This window comes from Tamandua tetradactyla, chromosome 3 (genome assembly GCF_023851605.1).
Source record: "Tamandua tetradactyla isolate mTamTet1 chromosome 3, mTamTet1.pri, whole genome shotgun sequence".
NCBI classification, from domain to species: Eukaryota; Metazoa; Chordata; class Mammalia; order Pilosa; family Myrmecophagidae; genus Tamandua; species Tamandua tetradactyla.
Genome location: NC_135329.1, coordinates 170,322,924 through 170,338,039, shown reverse-complemented (window position 1 = coordinate 170,338,039; position 15,116 = coordinate 170,322,924). Strand labels below are relative to the sequence as shown.

General features: G+C 37.0%; 1 protein-coding gene across 4 annotated transcripts in view; it reads left to right on the top strand.

Annotated features, from left to right (window-relative positions):
• Positions 1-15,116, top strand: part of HECW2 (HECT, C2 and WW domain containing E3 ubiquitin protein ligase 2) — a 405,018-nt gene that overhangs the window by 259,117 nt on the left and 130,785 nt on the right. For all 4 annotated transcript variants that reach the window (XM_077154518.1, XM_077154517.1, XM_077154520.1 and 1 more), the window contains one exon: positions 10,400-10,494. In XM_077154518.1, coding sequence (XP_077010633.1) covers positions 10,400-10,494 — 95 coding nt within the window. The remainder of the gene's footprint in view (positions 1-10,399; positions 10,495-15,116) is intronic.

Below are 15,116 nucleotides of genomic sequence, written 5' to 3'. Positions count from 1 at the left end.
AACACTTCATTATTGTTTTTCCCAGGAGCAGAATAAGTTTAACAGTTGGGTTTTGATCTTTACAGACTGTTGGGAGGAGTCTGGATCACACTGTGGCTGAGGGTACCTCAGTAAGAATCAGAGGTCAGATGCAGATTACTCAGCCATTACCCAATTCATCCAGTGCTGTATTTATTTCTAAATACAAAATGTTTATGTGTAGCACATGGTGCATAGAAATATCTCATACCAGTTTTGGGGTTGAATGGGAAGCATATTATTGAGAACATAGAGATGCTCAATAAATTTTTATGGAATATACAGAAGAATGATGAATAAATGATTTGCTGGCTTATCTAGGTTTACTTATGATTTGCAGAATTTATTGTTCTGTAATATTAAAAAAATGGGCTCTTAAAAATTGTTCTGTGTTGTTAAGCTCTGTGTAAGAATTAAGATTTTTATATGCAAAGGCTTTAACTGAGAAAGAGTTTGGATCCTAGTACTTAAGGATGGTTCTTATTAAACCTTAAATAATAGAGTAAGGTTTGATTATCTTTATATCTTTTTAAAACTTCTGCAATATAAAAGTTATTAAAGACGGATTAACATCTAGTTTGAATTGCCATTATCAATGTCAGATAATTTCTTCCACCACCCTTGCTGGTAGGTCAGCAATCCAGAGCTTTCTCTAATCCTGCTTTTACACCCTAAGGAATATTTTCTTTTCATCATTCAGTTTTCCAGCTAAATCTTTCTTTTAACCTAAAATGGAATGCAGTATTTAAGGGAAAATGCTCATTATCTAACAAAAGTGGAAGGGGAGGTGGGAGCAGATATAACATAATCCCAGCTACTAACATAGGATCTAGGAAAAGTCTGAAGGAAATTTGCCAAAATGTGGACAAGGCTTACTTTTGGGAAGTGGGATTATGGATGATTTGTCTTCCTTGTTTATTTTTACTTTATTTTCCAACATTTACCTAGGTGGCATTACAATATAAGTAATGAAGAAAATAAGTGATAAAAGGGAAAGAAACAATGTGGGAAAAAGGAAATGGGAAATAGCTGGTTTTACTTTCAGTGTGATTCCTCCCAGGGTTTAAAAGAGGCTGTTCTAGCTGAGAAATGTTGCCAACTGGATTTCAGGGGAACAGGTAAAAACAGCCTTCCTGTTCGTTCCAAAGTGCTGAAGGCTGCTAGGAATAATTGCCTTTTGATGGAGACTGTGGGTTGTATATTATGGGGCTCATGTGCATGCCTGGCAAGGAGCCGGCACCACACGCTGCTGTAATTTGAAGCACCTTGTGAAGAAAAGCCCTATTTACAGAGTATCCCATTTGCCAACCTTGATTTTCTTTCTCCCCCTAAAATCGTTAAGAGATGCCTGATGTCCTGACTGATTAACCTATAGTAAATATCCCTGTCTTGACGAATGTTTTTTTTCCTCCATCTCATGCTTGGTTTGACATTGAAGTTAGGGATTGAGAATGAAGAAAAAGATGGGATTTTTTCCTCCTCTAACATTACAGCTTTAATTCTTCACTGGTAAATGAAGAATAAATTCTATTTATATAGAATGGTTGTAACATATTCCATAATATATCATTTTAAAGACTAAGAAAGGTGGTATAAGTTCAAGGCAGGACAGTGAATAGGAATTTCAGAAAGATTCTGAATTTATTCTTTAGATGAAGCCTATGCTCAGCAAATCAGAATGAGACCTCCCCAGCAAACATTCCTGTTCTTACAACGTAAAAGCTTCTCACGTGGTATTTATTATATTAGTATTTAGAAGTAAAATCCATGTCTTTCCGATGCCTTTTTTTTTTTTTTTCTTTTTTTTAACCATGAATCTGCCTAGAGGAGAAGTTTTTCTTGAGTCTCTGGAGTTTAGAACTTTAAACAATTTCTTAGATGTCTTAGAACTTTAAACAATTTTGGGGGTATTATCTTCTAAAGTTCATGATATTTTCAGCCTCTGAAATTGAAAGTTTATGGTTCTTAAAAATGTTTACTTTCCTCTTGTCAAAGTAAAGTTCTCGAAAATTAATTTTCCCAAGTTTCTGGGCAAACCTAGATTTATACACTCTATAGACTATTTTGGGGGAAGGGCCTTAGTTTGTCTGGATAAAATCCCAAAGGAGGTAGGTAGTCCAGACTTCTATTGCTCAGGATTTACTTGAATGTATTGGAAGGACAAAGACAGGCTTAGTTTTGGCCAAATGACATTCCTAGGCATTGGAGAGGAAAAGCAACATCACATGTACCTGCTTGTCATTAAACTGTCAAATATTCCTTAGGAGCTTATGCTTGCAGAAATTGAATGAATTATCTGTGTAGTATGCAAACTTCAGTTTTGAAATGTAAAAGGTTTCATAAGTGTACTTGGTATGCCAGGGTGTCTGGTTTTTATTATGGTAGCATATATATATTTACAAAATTTGTCATTTTAACCACTTTTAAGTATACAATTCAGTGGTATTAATTATTTTTACAATGTTGCACTATTGCCACCTTCCATTACTAAAATTTTTCATCACCCAAAGCAGAATTTCTTTACCAGTGAAGCCGTAACTCTTTCTTTCCCCTCTCCCCAGTCCCTGGTAACCTCTAATCTGCTTTCTGTCTCTTTCAATATTTTCTTATTCTAGATATTTCATATAAGTGGAATCATGCAATATTTGTCCCTGTGTCTGGCTTATTTCAACATAATATTTTCAATGTTCATCCATGTTGCAGCATAGATCAGAACTTCATTTCTTTTTAAAGGTAGTTAGTATTCCATTGTGTGTGTGTATATATATACATATATACCACATTTTATTTATCCATTCCTCTGTTGATGAACACTTGGGTGGTTTCCATCCTTTGGCTATTATGAATAATGTTGCTATGAACTTCAGTGTGCAAATATCTCAGTCCTTACTTTCATTCTATTGGGGATATACCTAAGTGGGGAATTGCCAGGTCATGTGGTAATTCTGTTTTTAACATTTTGAAGAATCACCAAACTATTTTCCACAGTGGCTATAGGATGTGGAAATATAATCTTTTTGTTCCTCATAATCTTTCATAGACAATAGTCATTCATTCATTTAAACCTGCCTTCTGTCCTTATTGAGTGCCAACTTTGTGCCAGGCACTATTCTAGGCATTCACTGCATTCTTATTCAGTGAGCAAGCTTCAAAGTCGTAAACTTCAGTCCACATTGCTGCATACTGAATTGCTTTGTGATCATTAAGGATAATTACAAAACGTTGGTACTGGTATAAGTTTTATAGTGCTTTCACTGTATATCTTACCTGTCTCAGCTCTGGGAAGTAGATAGGATTAGAAAGTGAGCATCAGAGATGCAAGTGGTTTGTGTAGGTGACAGAGTCAGGTCTCTAAGTGGCACTGAGGCTAGTGTGCTTTCCAAGATGCAGTGCCTTACCAAAATAGGTAAGTTATGGGTGGCTTTTGGTTTGGGGCAAGGGAGAAATGAGACAGGTCTCAGGCTCTTATTACTATTGGCGCTGCCTTCACTCTAACCTTTTCCATTCCTGAGCCACTTCCGACTCTTATCAGTAGAGTCTTTTTATCCCTGGGATGGAGATTTGGTGCTTCCCTTTCTTCGTCCTTGCACTTTATGTTTTGGGTCCACCTAATTCTATAATCCTACTGGGTCTTTACCATATCTACACTGATACTGTCTACTTTGATTTTCATGATTTTTTTCGCTGAGCTTTAGCAGAGGAAAGCATTTTCAGAGTCCATTGACCCTTGCTAAAGAAAAGGCAACTTGCGAATATCATATTAACGACAAGTAGACACATCATTGGGCATGTGGACAAATGTCCTCAAAAGTGTGAAGATTAAATGTGGACTCTGAGTAAAAGAGACTACAGTTAGGAACCCTGAATAGTAAGAGGATAATAGAAGTACATAGGAAACTACAACCTCCAGATGGGTCCCTGGTCCAGATGAGTCCTGAAACCTACCCCAGCCTCTCCCGAACACCAGATAGTTCCATCTCGCTACCCCATATTAGTTACAATATGAAAAATTTAGAATTGCCATAGCCCAAGTACCCCTAAAGAGAGGGATGAAAAGATCAAAGGTGGTGGTGGAGTTATACAGTGAAGATAGAACTTAACAAATGAATGTGAATGCTGAATCATTAAATTGATATCTCTTTTAGTCTCCAGTATTTTAGAGCAGCTAGAAGTAAAAACCTAAAGTTGTGGAATTGTAACCCTTGTCAAAGTTGAAATATGTTCTACAAGTAATTGCAGTGCTGTGCTTTGAAATTTATAGCTTTTTTCTATATATGTTATTTTTCACAAAAAAGGGGGAAAAAAGTCTATTGTGATGATAAAAAATGTTTAAACCTTCTAATCTCTTATATTCTGAAGCAGCTAGAAGGAAAACTCTTAAGAGGATTGTATGGTAGCCCATGACAAACTCTGGGATCTGTCCTGTAACTACTTGTTGAAGAGTGCTTTGAAAACTATTGATTTTTTATTTATTTGCTTTGTATATATGTTATAACATACAATAAAAAAAATTTTTTAAGTATATAGGGCAATGGTTAAAATCACATTTTAAAATAAATTTCAGTTAGTTTGATTCTTTAGTTTTTTCTATTTTAACCAAACTGAAATGATAAAAGGAAGAAGAACCTTTATGTTCCACCCATCTTTATGGTTCAAAATATTCAACTTCTAGAAACTTGGGAAAAATCCACACTTTCTAAATAGAAACAAGCTGTCAACTACTGCCTACATGAATCTTGTAGCTATTAAGGTAATGGAAGATATCCCAGTCTTTGAAGGAAAACCATTTCTTGCAGGGAGCGCTCCATAGCACTTTTTTTCAAATAGGACTTGAAATTCAATCTAATAATAATCTTATACTAATGCCTAAGGATAATGTAGCTGGGTTGAGACTGCTTTTTGAAAATCAATTTTGAATAGGTAATAATATGAAAATAATATAAAGTTAAAATGATTCAGAAAGAACAAGTAAATGTCTCTGCAACTTTGTGTTCCAGCCACCAGTTTCCCATCCTTGAAGGCAACCACACTATAACTGTTTCACGTTATCTCTCTGGAAATATTTTATTCATATGACAAACCCATAAATACATTCTTTTTTTAAACAGGTATGGAATAGTCAACATACAGTTGCATACCTTGATTTTTTTTTTCAAAGTCGTTTGCTCTTAAAAATACAAGGTCAGAATCACAGTTACAGAAACTCTTCTACTTAGGAACAGGTTGAAGTTCCTAAAAGCTGTTCCAAATCTTTTCCACCCCAACCCCCCACACCCTTCTCAACAAGTCCAAAGTGACACTTCACCCATGTCACCATCCTCATCAGTGGTAGGAGATGGAGTTCCGCACTGTTGCTCTGGGGGATGTCTTCATTTGTATTCATGAAAGTTAGCAAGTAAGCAATTTAAAAATAAAGGAGTGTCCTTGTCTTTCCAACATTTAAATAGAGGGTGCCAAATCTTGATTTTATTTAGTAACTATAAATGAAAGTATCCTGAACATTATTGACTGGAGCCAAACCTTGCTTCTATAATCTGTAACTGGCTTCAGGCATTCATAAGGAATCTCAGAGAGGCCATGAAGTCCCTCAGGCTGTGCTTTCTTCCCAGGTAAGAGCTGATCCAGGCACGGTACGTACTGGTAGGTCAACATGGGAAGCCTTGCTTTCTCTGGGTTTGCTGCTCTCTGTGGCAACATGCGTTTTATAAGTGGATTTTTGGAGAAAATACTCTTGCTTTTTTTTAGGCCAAAGAAATGACTATAAATTACACCCTCCCCCCAATTCTTTGAAATCAGTAGGAGATCTTGGCTGCTACATCAGGCTTCCGGGAAAACCATCTTAGGGGAGGTAGAATCTCTCCTTGCTCTTCAGCCCAATATCCTCTATCTCCTGGCCTGTGAGTGGAAAAGGCCCCACGTGCAGTGACCATCTCCCAGAGCTGAGGCTGTCTTTATGCCTGTGTTTGCTTTCCCTGTTGGTGTATCTGTTTTTCAGGAATAGCTTTTTTTGTTCCTGCTACTATAGAGACTACAGATTGTAGCTGAAATAGAAATCTAGGCACTACTTCCTTTTTTCACCCTTTTGAGTATTCTTCTGTTACCTCTTCCCTTAATCAAGATGTTCAAATACATTAATCAAAGTGCTGCTTTTCTCTTGTACAGAGTGAATATTGTTTGGTTGCACTGTGTTTTGTTTATCTTGAATGACCTCCTATAGCACTAAATAACATTGAAGATGAAAACACCACTATGACTTGGAACACTCCTATACTTTAGGGGGCAGAAATTTTCACTGATGTCCTGATGAAGGAACCAGATAGTTTCAGTCCCAGGCATAAACAACTCCTGTATCTGTCTAGTACTGTAGTTTTCTCCTGGCTTTTGTGTCTCTGTTGGATTTTAGAATGGATGATCTGCATAAATTCCCACAACTGCACATCTGGCCATACAACATTATGAAACACTCAGGTTTGCAGTATTTTTGGCAATCAGGTCAACAAAATATGCTTTTTGAAATTCAAAATAAGCTTATCTTATAGTTAAGGGATTCTAATTTGTAGCCAGGGTTGAAGCTTTTGTAATGACAGGGAATAAAGGAATACCTCAAAATGGGTCAGCTAATAAGGCTTTCCTGGTTATCCAGATCCTACAAATAAGGATATGTATTCATATTTGTTATTTTTTACTTCTTTTATTTGTTTGCTTCATAGTTTGTTACGTTAGCTGACTATTAAAACTTTAGATACTAGCAGATGGCATTCTAACTTGACAGGGAGATGGGGGAAGATATTTTATAAAAATTCATGTCTCTTTTTTGAAAAATGACCTTCTTACTCACTAACCATTAATTTAATCTAGGGGTCACTGTTCAGGAAGATTAATAGACTGCTGGTATCACCTTTATTTAGAGTGTGGCGCTTGTGAAAAGAAAGAAAACAAAATGGAGTAACTTAGACTCAAAAATGGTGTCAGAGAGGGTGGGCAATGGTGGCTCAGTGGCAGAGTTCTCCCTGTAATGCCAGGAGACCTGGGTTCGATTCCTGGTGCCTGCCCTTGTGAAAAAAAAAATGGTGTCAGAGAGCTATGCATACAGAAAGACCCTTAGGCCACCACCAAAATGACCTAAAACATTACGGAAAACACCTCCCTTTCTTAGTAAACCAAACTTATTTCTAAAAATCTTGTATTAGTTAGGGTTCTCTAGAGAAACAGAATCAACAGGAAATATTCATAAATATAAAATTTATAAAAATGACTTATGTAACCATGGGAACATAGAGTCCAAAATCCACAGCCCAGACTGTGAAGCCAATGGCTTCGATGGAGGGTCTGGACAAACTCCACAGGAGAGGCTCACCACCTGAAACAGGAAGAAGCCTGTCTCTTCTGAATCCTCCTTAAAAGGCTTCCAGTGATTAGATTAAGCATCACTCATTATAGACACTTCCCTTGGCTGATTACAAATGGAATCAGCTGTGGATGTAGCCGATGTGATCATGATTTAATTCTATAATTGTCCTCATACAACAGACAGGCCAGCACTTGCCCAACCAGACAAACAGGTACCACCACCTGGCCAAGTTGACACATGAACCTGACCATGACAAACCTCCTAACCAACTCCTCCTTCCTCTTTTTCCCTTCAGATACCCTCACCTGACTACCCTAACTTTGTTATTGGACAAAGGCCATGGATTCCTTTTCCGGATGCACTTAATAACCAACTCCTGAGACAACAGGGTTTCAAAGAGAGAAAGAGTTTATTACTAGGCACATAGTAGGAGAGCAGGTGGCTTATCAGCCCAAAATCTGTCTCCCCAAAGTGCGGTAATTCTGATAGTTTTATTAGAGAAAAGTATGGGTAGGGTTTAGGATAATGAGCACAGTGGCCCCAGATAATGTAATTAGAGGGGATCTAATTATTGTGCATGAGTTTAGAGAACGTATGTAAGAAATGGCAGAATGAGGTATAGGTGGCTTATAAGTTAAAGTCTAAGCAACTGTGCATGTAGTTGGGCCCGCTTTAGTTAGATCCAGTCTCGGTTATCAAGATAACTTTGGGCTTGGGGTGGGTTAGTTCTGAGCTGACCCAAGACCCTTCATTAATAAACATTAGGGACTGTCTTTAGTGATTAGAAGACTCTAATGTTGAAAAAATGGATAACTGGGTACAAATAAAGGTTAGTCAAAGATTTTTACAATCACAGGGGCAGAATATAAAGGCTATGCAATCATTACCAGAGATCAAGTCAGCTGGATTACAATTTAGAGATTTCAGGAATTTCCTACTGTCTACTCCAGTATACAGAAAGCAAAAAGGAATATCTGTGTAATGATTCAGTAATCAAAATCATCCCTTAAGTCCTGATTTCTCAGTTACAACTTGGGACACATTTTGGGTTGCTGCCTGAATCTGTACCTTTCAAATTATAATTCTAAGGTCCCAAACAATTGCTTTTTTATTGCTGTCAGCTCAGTTTTTGTTATTTCTTGGTCAACATACTAATGAGTTCATCCCCACAGAAATCAATGTTCATGCACTTCACTGAGCTTTATTCTGTTTTGAAAATCCTTGTGCACATTACTTAGCTTTGTCCCTGCAGAATATATGCTCTTGGTCTTGGAAGAAAGCAAGTGAGAGAGAAAAGTTTGCTTAAATCTAAAAATAATTGCTATTTCAAAAATAGACAAAGACCTGTGTTAGTGTTCAGGAAAATCATTTGTGGAAGTGAGGGAAGTCATTGTTCTCAGGGGAATGAAGTACTAGTAACACTGGGATTTGTAAGTAGATCATCGTGCCATTCCTCAAACCCATCACACTCATTCCTGCATCCATGCTTTTACTCCTAATCCCTAACTCTCTCTAATCCAATTTTTCTCATCCATAAGACCTATTTGTTCCATGAAGCCTATCTGCCTCTTCCAGGTCTTCACTCATCTTTCCCTTGGTCACTATACTCTTCTTTTTAGCACTTGCCTTCTGTATTTTTGTCATGCTTATGAGCATCACTCAACAGCTGCATTCTAAAACAGCTGCTAGAAATAGGAGTCTTTTCTTGATCCCTTTGCACTATCTTGCATGGTGCTGGGCATGTGTTGTAACGGGTACATAGTAAAAATCTTTTAATTGGTGATGTGAATCACTGGATAGTGACTCATATACATAATGAAAAGATCCAAAATTTTACCCCATATTGGACCTTCTTTCGAGATGTAGTATTTGGTCATTGATAGAAAAAGAGTAATCATATAAATTCCTAGAAGAGGATTTTTCTCTAATCATTATATATTTCCCTTAAAATAAGCCAATCAAATACTTTGCAGAAGGCCATTTGGTGCTGCCAGGAAATTCAGTGGAAGGTTAACTTCCTTAAAAAAGTGAATCGAGCAGACCCACTTTTATAATCCAGTTGACTCCTTGAGAGAGGGACTCCACTTCTATAGCGTAGGACTCTTTCTAGGGGGGCATGCCTGTCATCTTGGGAAAAATGCATCTTTCAGTTACAATTCAGTGACTGTGAAACTCTGTATACAGACTAATTCCAGTAACTGTGAGTTTTGTCTCTGACACATTTTGGCTTCATGTTCTTTGAAATTGTAGTTACTTTCCAAGAAGCATAATCAGCATTTAGATTGCTTTTATCAAGCTCCACTTGTCAGGGGGGAAAAAAACTCATAAAATGTATGGATTTTCACATTTAATGAGATGTGAATAGATCAGTGGTTCATAAATTTAATTCCTGCCTGGTAACTGCTTTTAAGTCATTCAGAAAATTAAAATAATATAGATTCCTAGATCCTATCCCTGGAGAGTCACCTCCAGTATGCATGTGTGCTTTATTAGACTGCCTTTTCTCTATTTCCGTGCACAGCTACAGTTCTATTGAAGAGGTTAGGAGTGAAAGCGTTAGAGTAAGGCATGTTGGGTTTGAGTCTTGACTCATCATTTCCTGTCTGCTTGACCTATGGGAAACCTCAACACCTCATCTATGTTATGGGTACAGAAATTTCGACCTCACGAGTTGATGTAAGGATTAATAACAATCTAAGCTTGAAGAATAGCATCATGGTATGTTGTGTAGCACTTCAATAAATGTTAGCTAGCCTGATTCTTAACTCTACACTATTTATATTTTGGCATATTTTTTTTATGCGTCATTTTTCTAATATGTTTGAGATGTTCTTAGAAAGTTTTAGAGAGGCCTGTAAAACTAAGCAGCAATAGTATAATCTCTTGTCTCTGACTGGAAAAAAAAAAGAGGTCACTGAAAGAGTCATGAGTAAGATTGCTGGAGAGGCAGTGTGGCAGATTTCTTCAGCTAATTATTAGTGGGACTTGTTTTAGTGTTTAAATTATTGATTTTTTTGAATTGATTTGCAGCGGAGATAAAAATCTGTTTTAAATACTACCACGGCATTAGCGGAGCCTTGCGAGCCACGACCCCCTGCATCACCGTGAAGAACCCTGCTGTGATGGTGAGTGCCCCTTGCTGCTGGCTTCCTGGTGGTGTCCATAAACGGACTCGATTTCTATTTCTGCCTGCATGACTCCGACAGGATTAGGAGGAACAATGAAAAAAGGAGTGCATAACACCATGGGAACCTTCTTAGAAAGGAAATGACTCAGAAAGCAAGCATACCTGCATATGTTACACAAATCTGTGGGAAAATATGATTTGGCTATAACAACTCTGCATATAGTGAACTCTTCAGGGAGCAAACTCATGAAGTAAAGTAGTGTGCCATCATGGGAAGTTGTAAACTCTCTTGGGCGTTTGGTTGGTAGGAAATGGTTGTGTTACATCGTACATCAATTTGATTTACAGAAATTCAACTGTACTTTTTTAGAATCAGAAAAAGAGAAAAATAATTTAAATGGTGTGAGTGTGTGATTCTATCTTTCAGTCCAGTTAAGGTGCTTTGTTCCCCAAAAGAGTGTGAGATGGGAGTCATTGCCTTAGAAGGTCTCTCTTTTCGCGCCCTCTCCACTCTGAGTTGGAGTCCAGTACCTAAAGATATCACAGGTATTTTGGACACAACATGGCCACTAAATGGAAGCAAACCTCTCTGTCAGATTCTCAAATGAAGAAACAATCATCTAATTTAGTTTTGGGGGAAGTGGTTGGGTTGGACTTTGAACAAAAATAGGTCGGCTTCCAGCTTGGCACTTTCTGGAGGATTACTTTTCACGACTTTGTGATTTTTCACCATAGAGACCAGCTTTAGAATCTAACAGCCTTGTCAGATGTAGCTCTGTTGCATATGGGTGGTTAGATTCTGGTGGTCTTTGGAGATTTTTTTAAGACTTTAAGAAAAGTAAATCATTGCAGGTTTTATTAGTTATTAATAAAAATCAGATCATGAAAGGAGAGGGTGGGGGGAACTACTGATTCCCGTAACATAAGATCTTCCCAACACTGTTTATATTTGTGTCTGTATACACACCTGATAGATGTACACGTTTTTGTAAATAGACAAGTGGCCAGGTTGGTTCTCTGAAATTCAGCAAATAGTCTTTGTATTTCAAAATTGTCCAGAGGGATCTACCCAGTGCTCTACGTAATAGTATCTTTGCCTCTATCAGGTAGCCTTTCCCTTTCATTTATTCATCCAGCAAATATGTATTGGGTGCCTGCTGCTAAGTGCCAGGCATTGTTCCCACCACTATGGATGAAATGAGAAAAAAAACATGTTATTTGCCCTTATCAGTCTGATAGGGGAGGGAGAAATCCATCAAATTCTATTTGTTATAATTTATTAATTATTTTTTGAGTGATAATTGCTACAATGGGGAGAATATTCTAGTGGGATTTGACCTGATAATGAAGGTCTTGGAAGACCCCCCTGAAGAAGGTGTGTTTGAAGGACAGTTTGAAAGATGAGTAGGAATTACTTAGGTAAAGAAGGAAGGGAAGAGCACTTTAAACAGAGGGAAAAGTATATGCAAAATCTTCATCACCTAGGTATTTTGCTCACATTAGAATTGTATTTGAGTTCCCTTGTAGTAAATATAATATAGAATATAAAAAGATAACCCACATTTACTATATAAAACTTTGAAGGTCACAAGGACAATAAGGATTATTGACCCAAAGTTCTGCCATATCACATAGTAGACACAGCAAAGGACTTTATTCTAGTTAATATTCTAAAAATAAAAGTTACAAAACTAGAAAAGTGAGGCTGTTTATAATAAAACCTTTAGAAAAGTAACCTTTTGTGCAATTAAACAGTAGCCTCCACTGATGATTAAGCACTTTTTGGAGTCAAATATATCCAGATATCATTGTAGACAGTGGGAGTTTACAGCGTGGTGAACATTGATTTTCCTATTGATTTTGCATTGAGGTCACTCCTTCAAAGCCTGCAGAGGTTTGGAGATAATTAATTTGCTTCAAACAGGTTTTAGAGCTCTTTAAAAGCTTCATAGATACAGCCCTGGAAATCAGAGCACTTTGGGTCAAAGACTGGCTAATGGAATTGATTTCTGGCCAAGCTTCAGGCAATTGGGTCTGTATCCAAAATTGAGGGGCCTTGCCACATGTATACTTCATCATGGGAGGGAGCACTGTGTGCCTATAATAGTATAGCGGCCACGTAGTTATGTGGCATGTGCTTAGTTATTGTTACTGACTAACAACACTGATATTCGCAAAGCCCATTTAGTATAATTATTCCACAACCAGGTGCAAAGAATAGACCTGGGAGAAGTAACTGAGAAACTCCATGGGGAAGGAAATGAACTCCCATCCTCATTGTCCAGTCTTCCTTTTGACATGTCCTTTTGCAGTGAATCAAAGATTTAAAAAATGTTTCTGCTCTGTCATTTGTGCTTTGATGTCATTATCACTCATCAAAGTACACAGTGATACGCGCCTCACACACTTGGAACAGGAAATCCTTCGGCTGTGGGGGCAGATCAAGGCGGTCATCACTCACCACCGTAGCATTGTTTCAGCACTTGGTTGACAGGGTTGCTGCTGAGTTTCCCTGAATGAATCCGTGGATTGAGTTTATTTTAAAACCACTCTAAACATTGAATACAGATGTGTTTATTGTCACTAATATCCCTGATTCTAGTGGTGATATTCGGCCTTTCCTGGCTTTTACTGTAATAAATCTCGAAATGGAATTCTTTGAGTGTTATTTCAGATGAGCTTCTTGCCACAGTTGTGCTGAAGGATACTGTTTATCTGTGAATTCTTTGAGAATTGTTTCAGATTGATTTTGACTTAACAATCAATCACATTTTAGATGTGAGAATTAGAAGGCATATTTTCCTCGTGATTTGCTGTCTTTTAAATAGGTTTTAAATGAGGACAGTCTCGTTTAACTCTCTTAACACAAGTATCCTATAGAAAGCGGAGATGTCATGCCCTTGGGGGTGGCACAGCTTACTGGGCAGTGTGGTCCACTTCAGGTCAGGCCATGGCTTAGCAGAGGTCTGGCTATACCCAGGGCCCAGACGGGAAGGGGCAGGTTGCTGAGCATCTGTTTCAATTGTAGTCTGCACTGAGTTTTTATCCACCACTCTATAGTCCAGGGTAGGGGGTGCTGAGAGCAGGATGAAATAGTCAGAGTCCGTCTAGCTTGCTGTTGTCTCTGATCTAGTTAATCTGGGGATAATGAGTCAGAAATGTGAAATAGAATATAATGTAATAAGTCATATATATTTATTGAGAGCCAACTCTGAGATCATCAAGGAGATGGTTTAATGGGTAGAATGAAATATAAGATACGTGGGTAATACCCTCATTCATTGCAAATGGCATGTAAAGCATCAGGAAGCAATAAAGCATGACACAAAATTGTCTCTACTGAGGTTCAAGAATCTAGAGAAAGAAGTAGAAAATTTTGCTTCTGAAATTGAAATAGAATTTTTTTTTGAAATTCCTCAACTTTGCTGAAATTAGTGAAGATTTCATCTCTTGTAACATGATTTTTGAAGGAGTATATGGAGTGCAGCAAGGATGAAATGGAAGAGGGTTTCATTTAAACTTTTGAATTAAAACGTGGTTTCTATTTCCCTGGAATATTTATCTTCAGAATATATTATGCCTTAATTCTTTTGCAGTCTTCCATGAAACTCTTACTTCCTAGTACACCATAAATTGTGCACTAATTGTACATAAATTGAGAGGAGGGCCTAAATCTGCTGTGTATTCTATAAATTACTGGTTTCAAGTGAGATATAATTTCCTTAAAAGCTTTTAGCAAAAGGTTATCAGTACAATGGCACAGCAAATTCCTATTATCACTAACTGTAATAGCAGTTACCATTTATCTGCCCCACAATAGAACATAAACCTACAGGAGAAAGGGGACACCAAGTGGTCATTCAGAAATATTTAATAAGAAAGGAAAAATCTGTATATATGGAGGAGTCTGCTGTATATCAACAGTTTAGCTTATTCCTAGGTTTTCCTAACAAATCTGAAAGAATTTGACGTCTAGTTTTTAAATTATTTTTATTAGAGAAATTATACATTTACAGATAAATCATGCATAAAATACAGATTTCCCATATACCACCTTCTTATTAATACCTTGCATTAGTACGGTACATTTGTTGCAATTCATGAAAGAATGTTTTTAAATTGTGCTATTAACTATGTCCCGTTGTTTACAGTAGGGTTCACTGTTTGTATTGCAATCTTTATGATTTAAAAAAAATTTTGTGCTAGTAATACACATACAACATAACATTTACCCTTTTAACCACATTCAAATATATAATTCAGTGCTCTTAATTACCATTTAGTGTTTAACTTAAGAGGATGTTTTAATATGGTAATAATATAAATACATTTAATATATATCAGCTATATTCTTACCAAGGGAAAAAATGAAATAAAGTAGGTTAATTTCATATCCTGGGGAATTTAGAAGTTCATATTTGTCTGGTTTGGGGTAAAAATTAAATATAAGAATTTCTCTTTCATTTTTGAGAATATACATTTGTCTCTCAGCTCTAAGACTTGAAATGAAAAGACATATGCTATAAAGCATGTTTGATACAAAAATAATCATTTGCAAACATATGTTGTTCCCTAGGAAGGTTGGAATGTAGTTTCATATGCCTATAAAACTTCCAATAA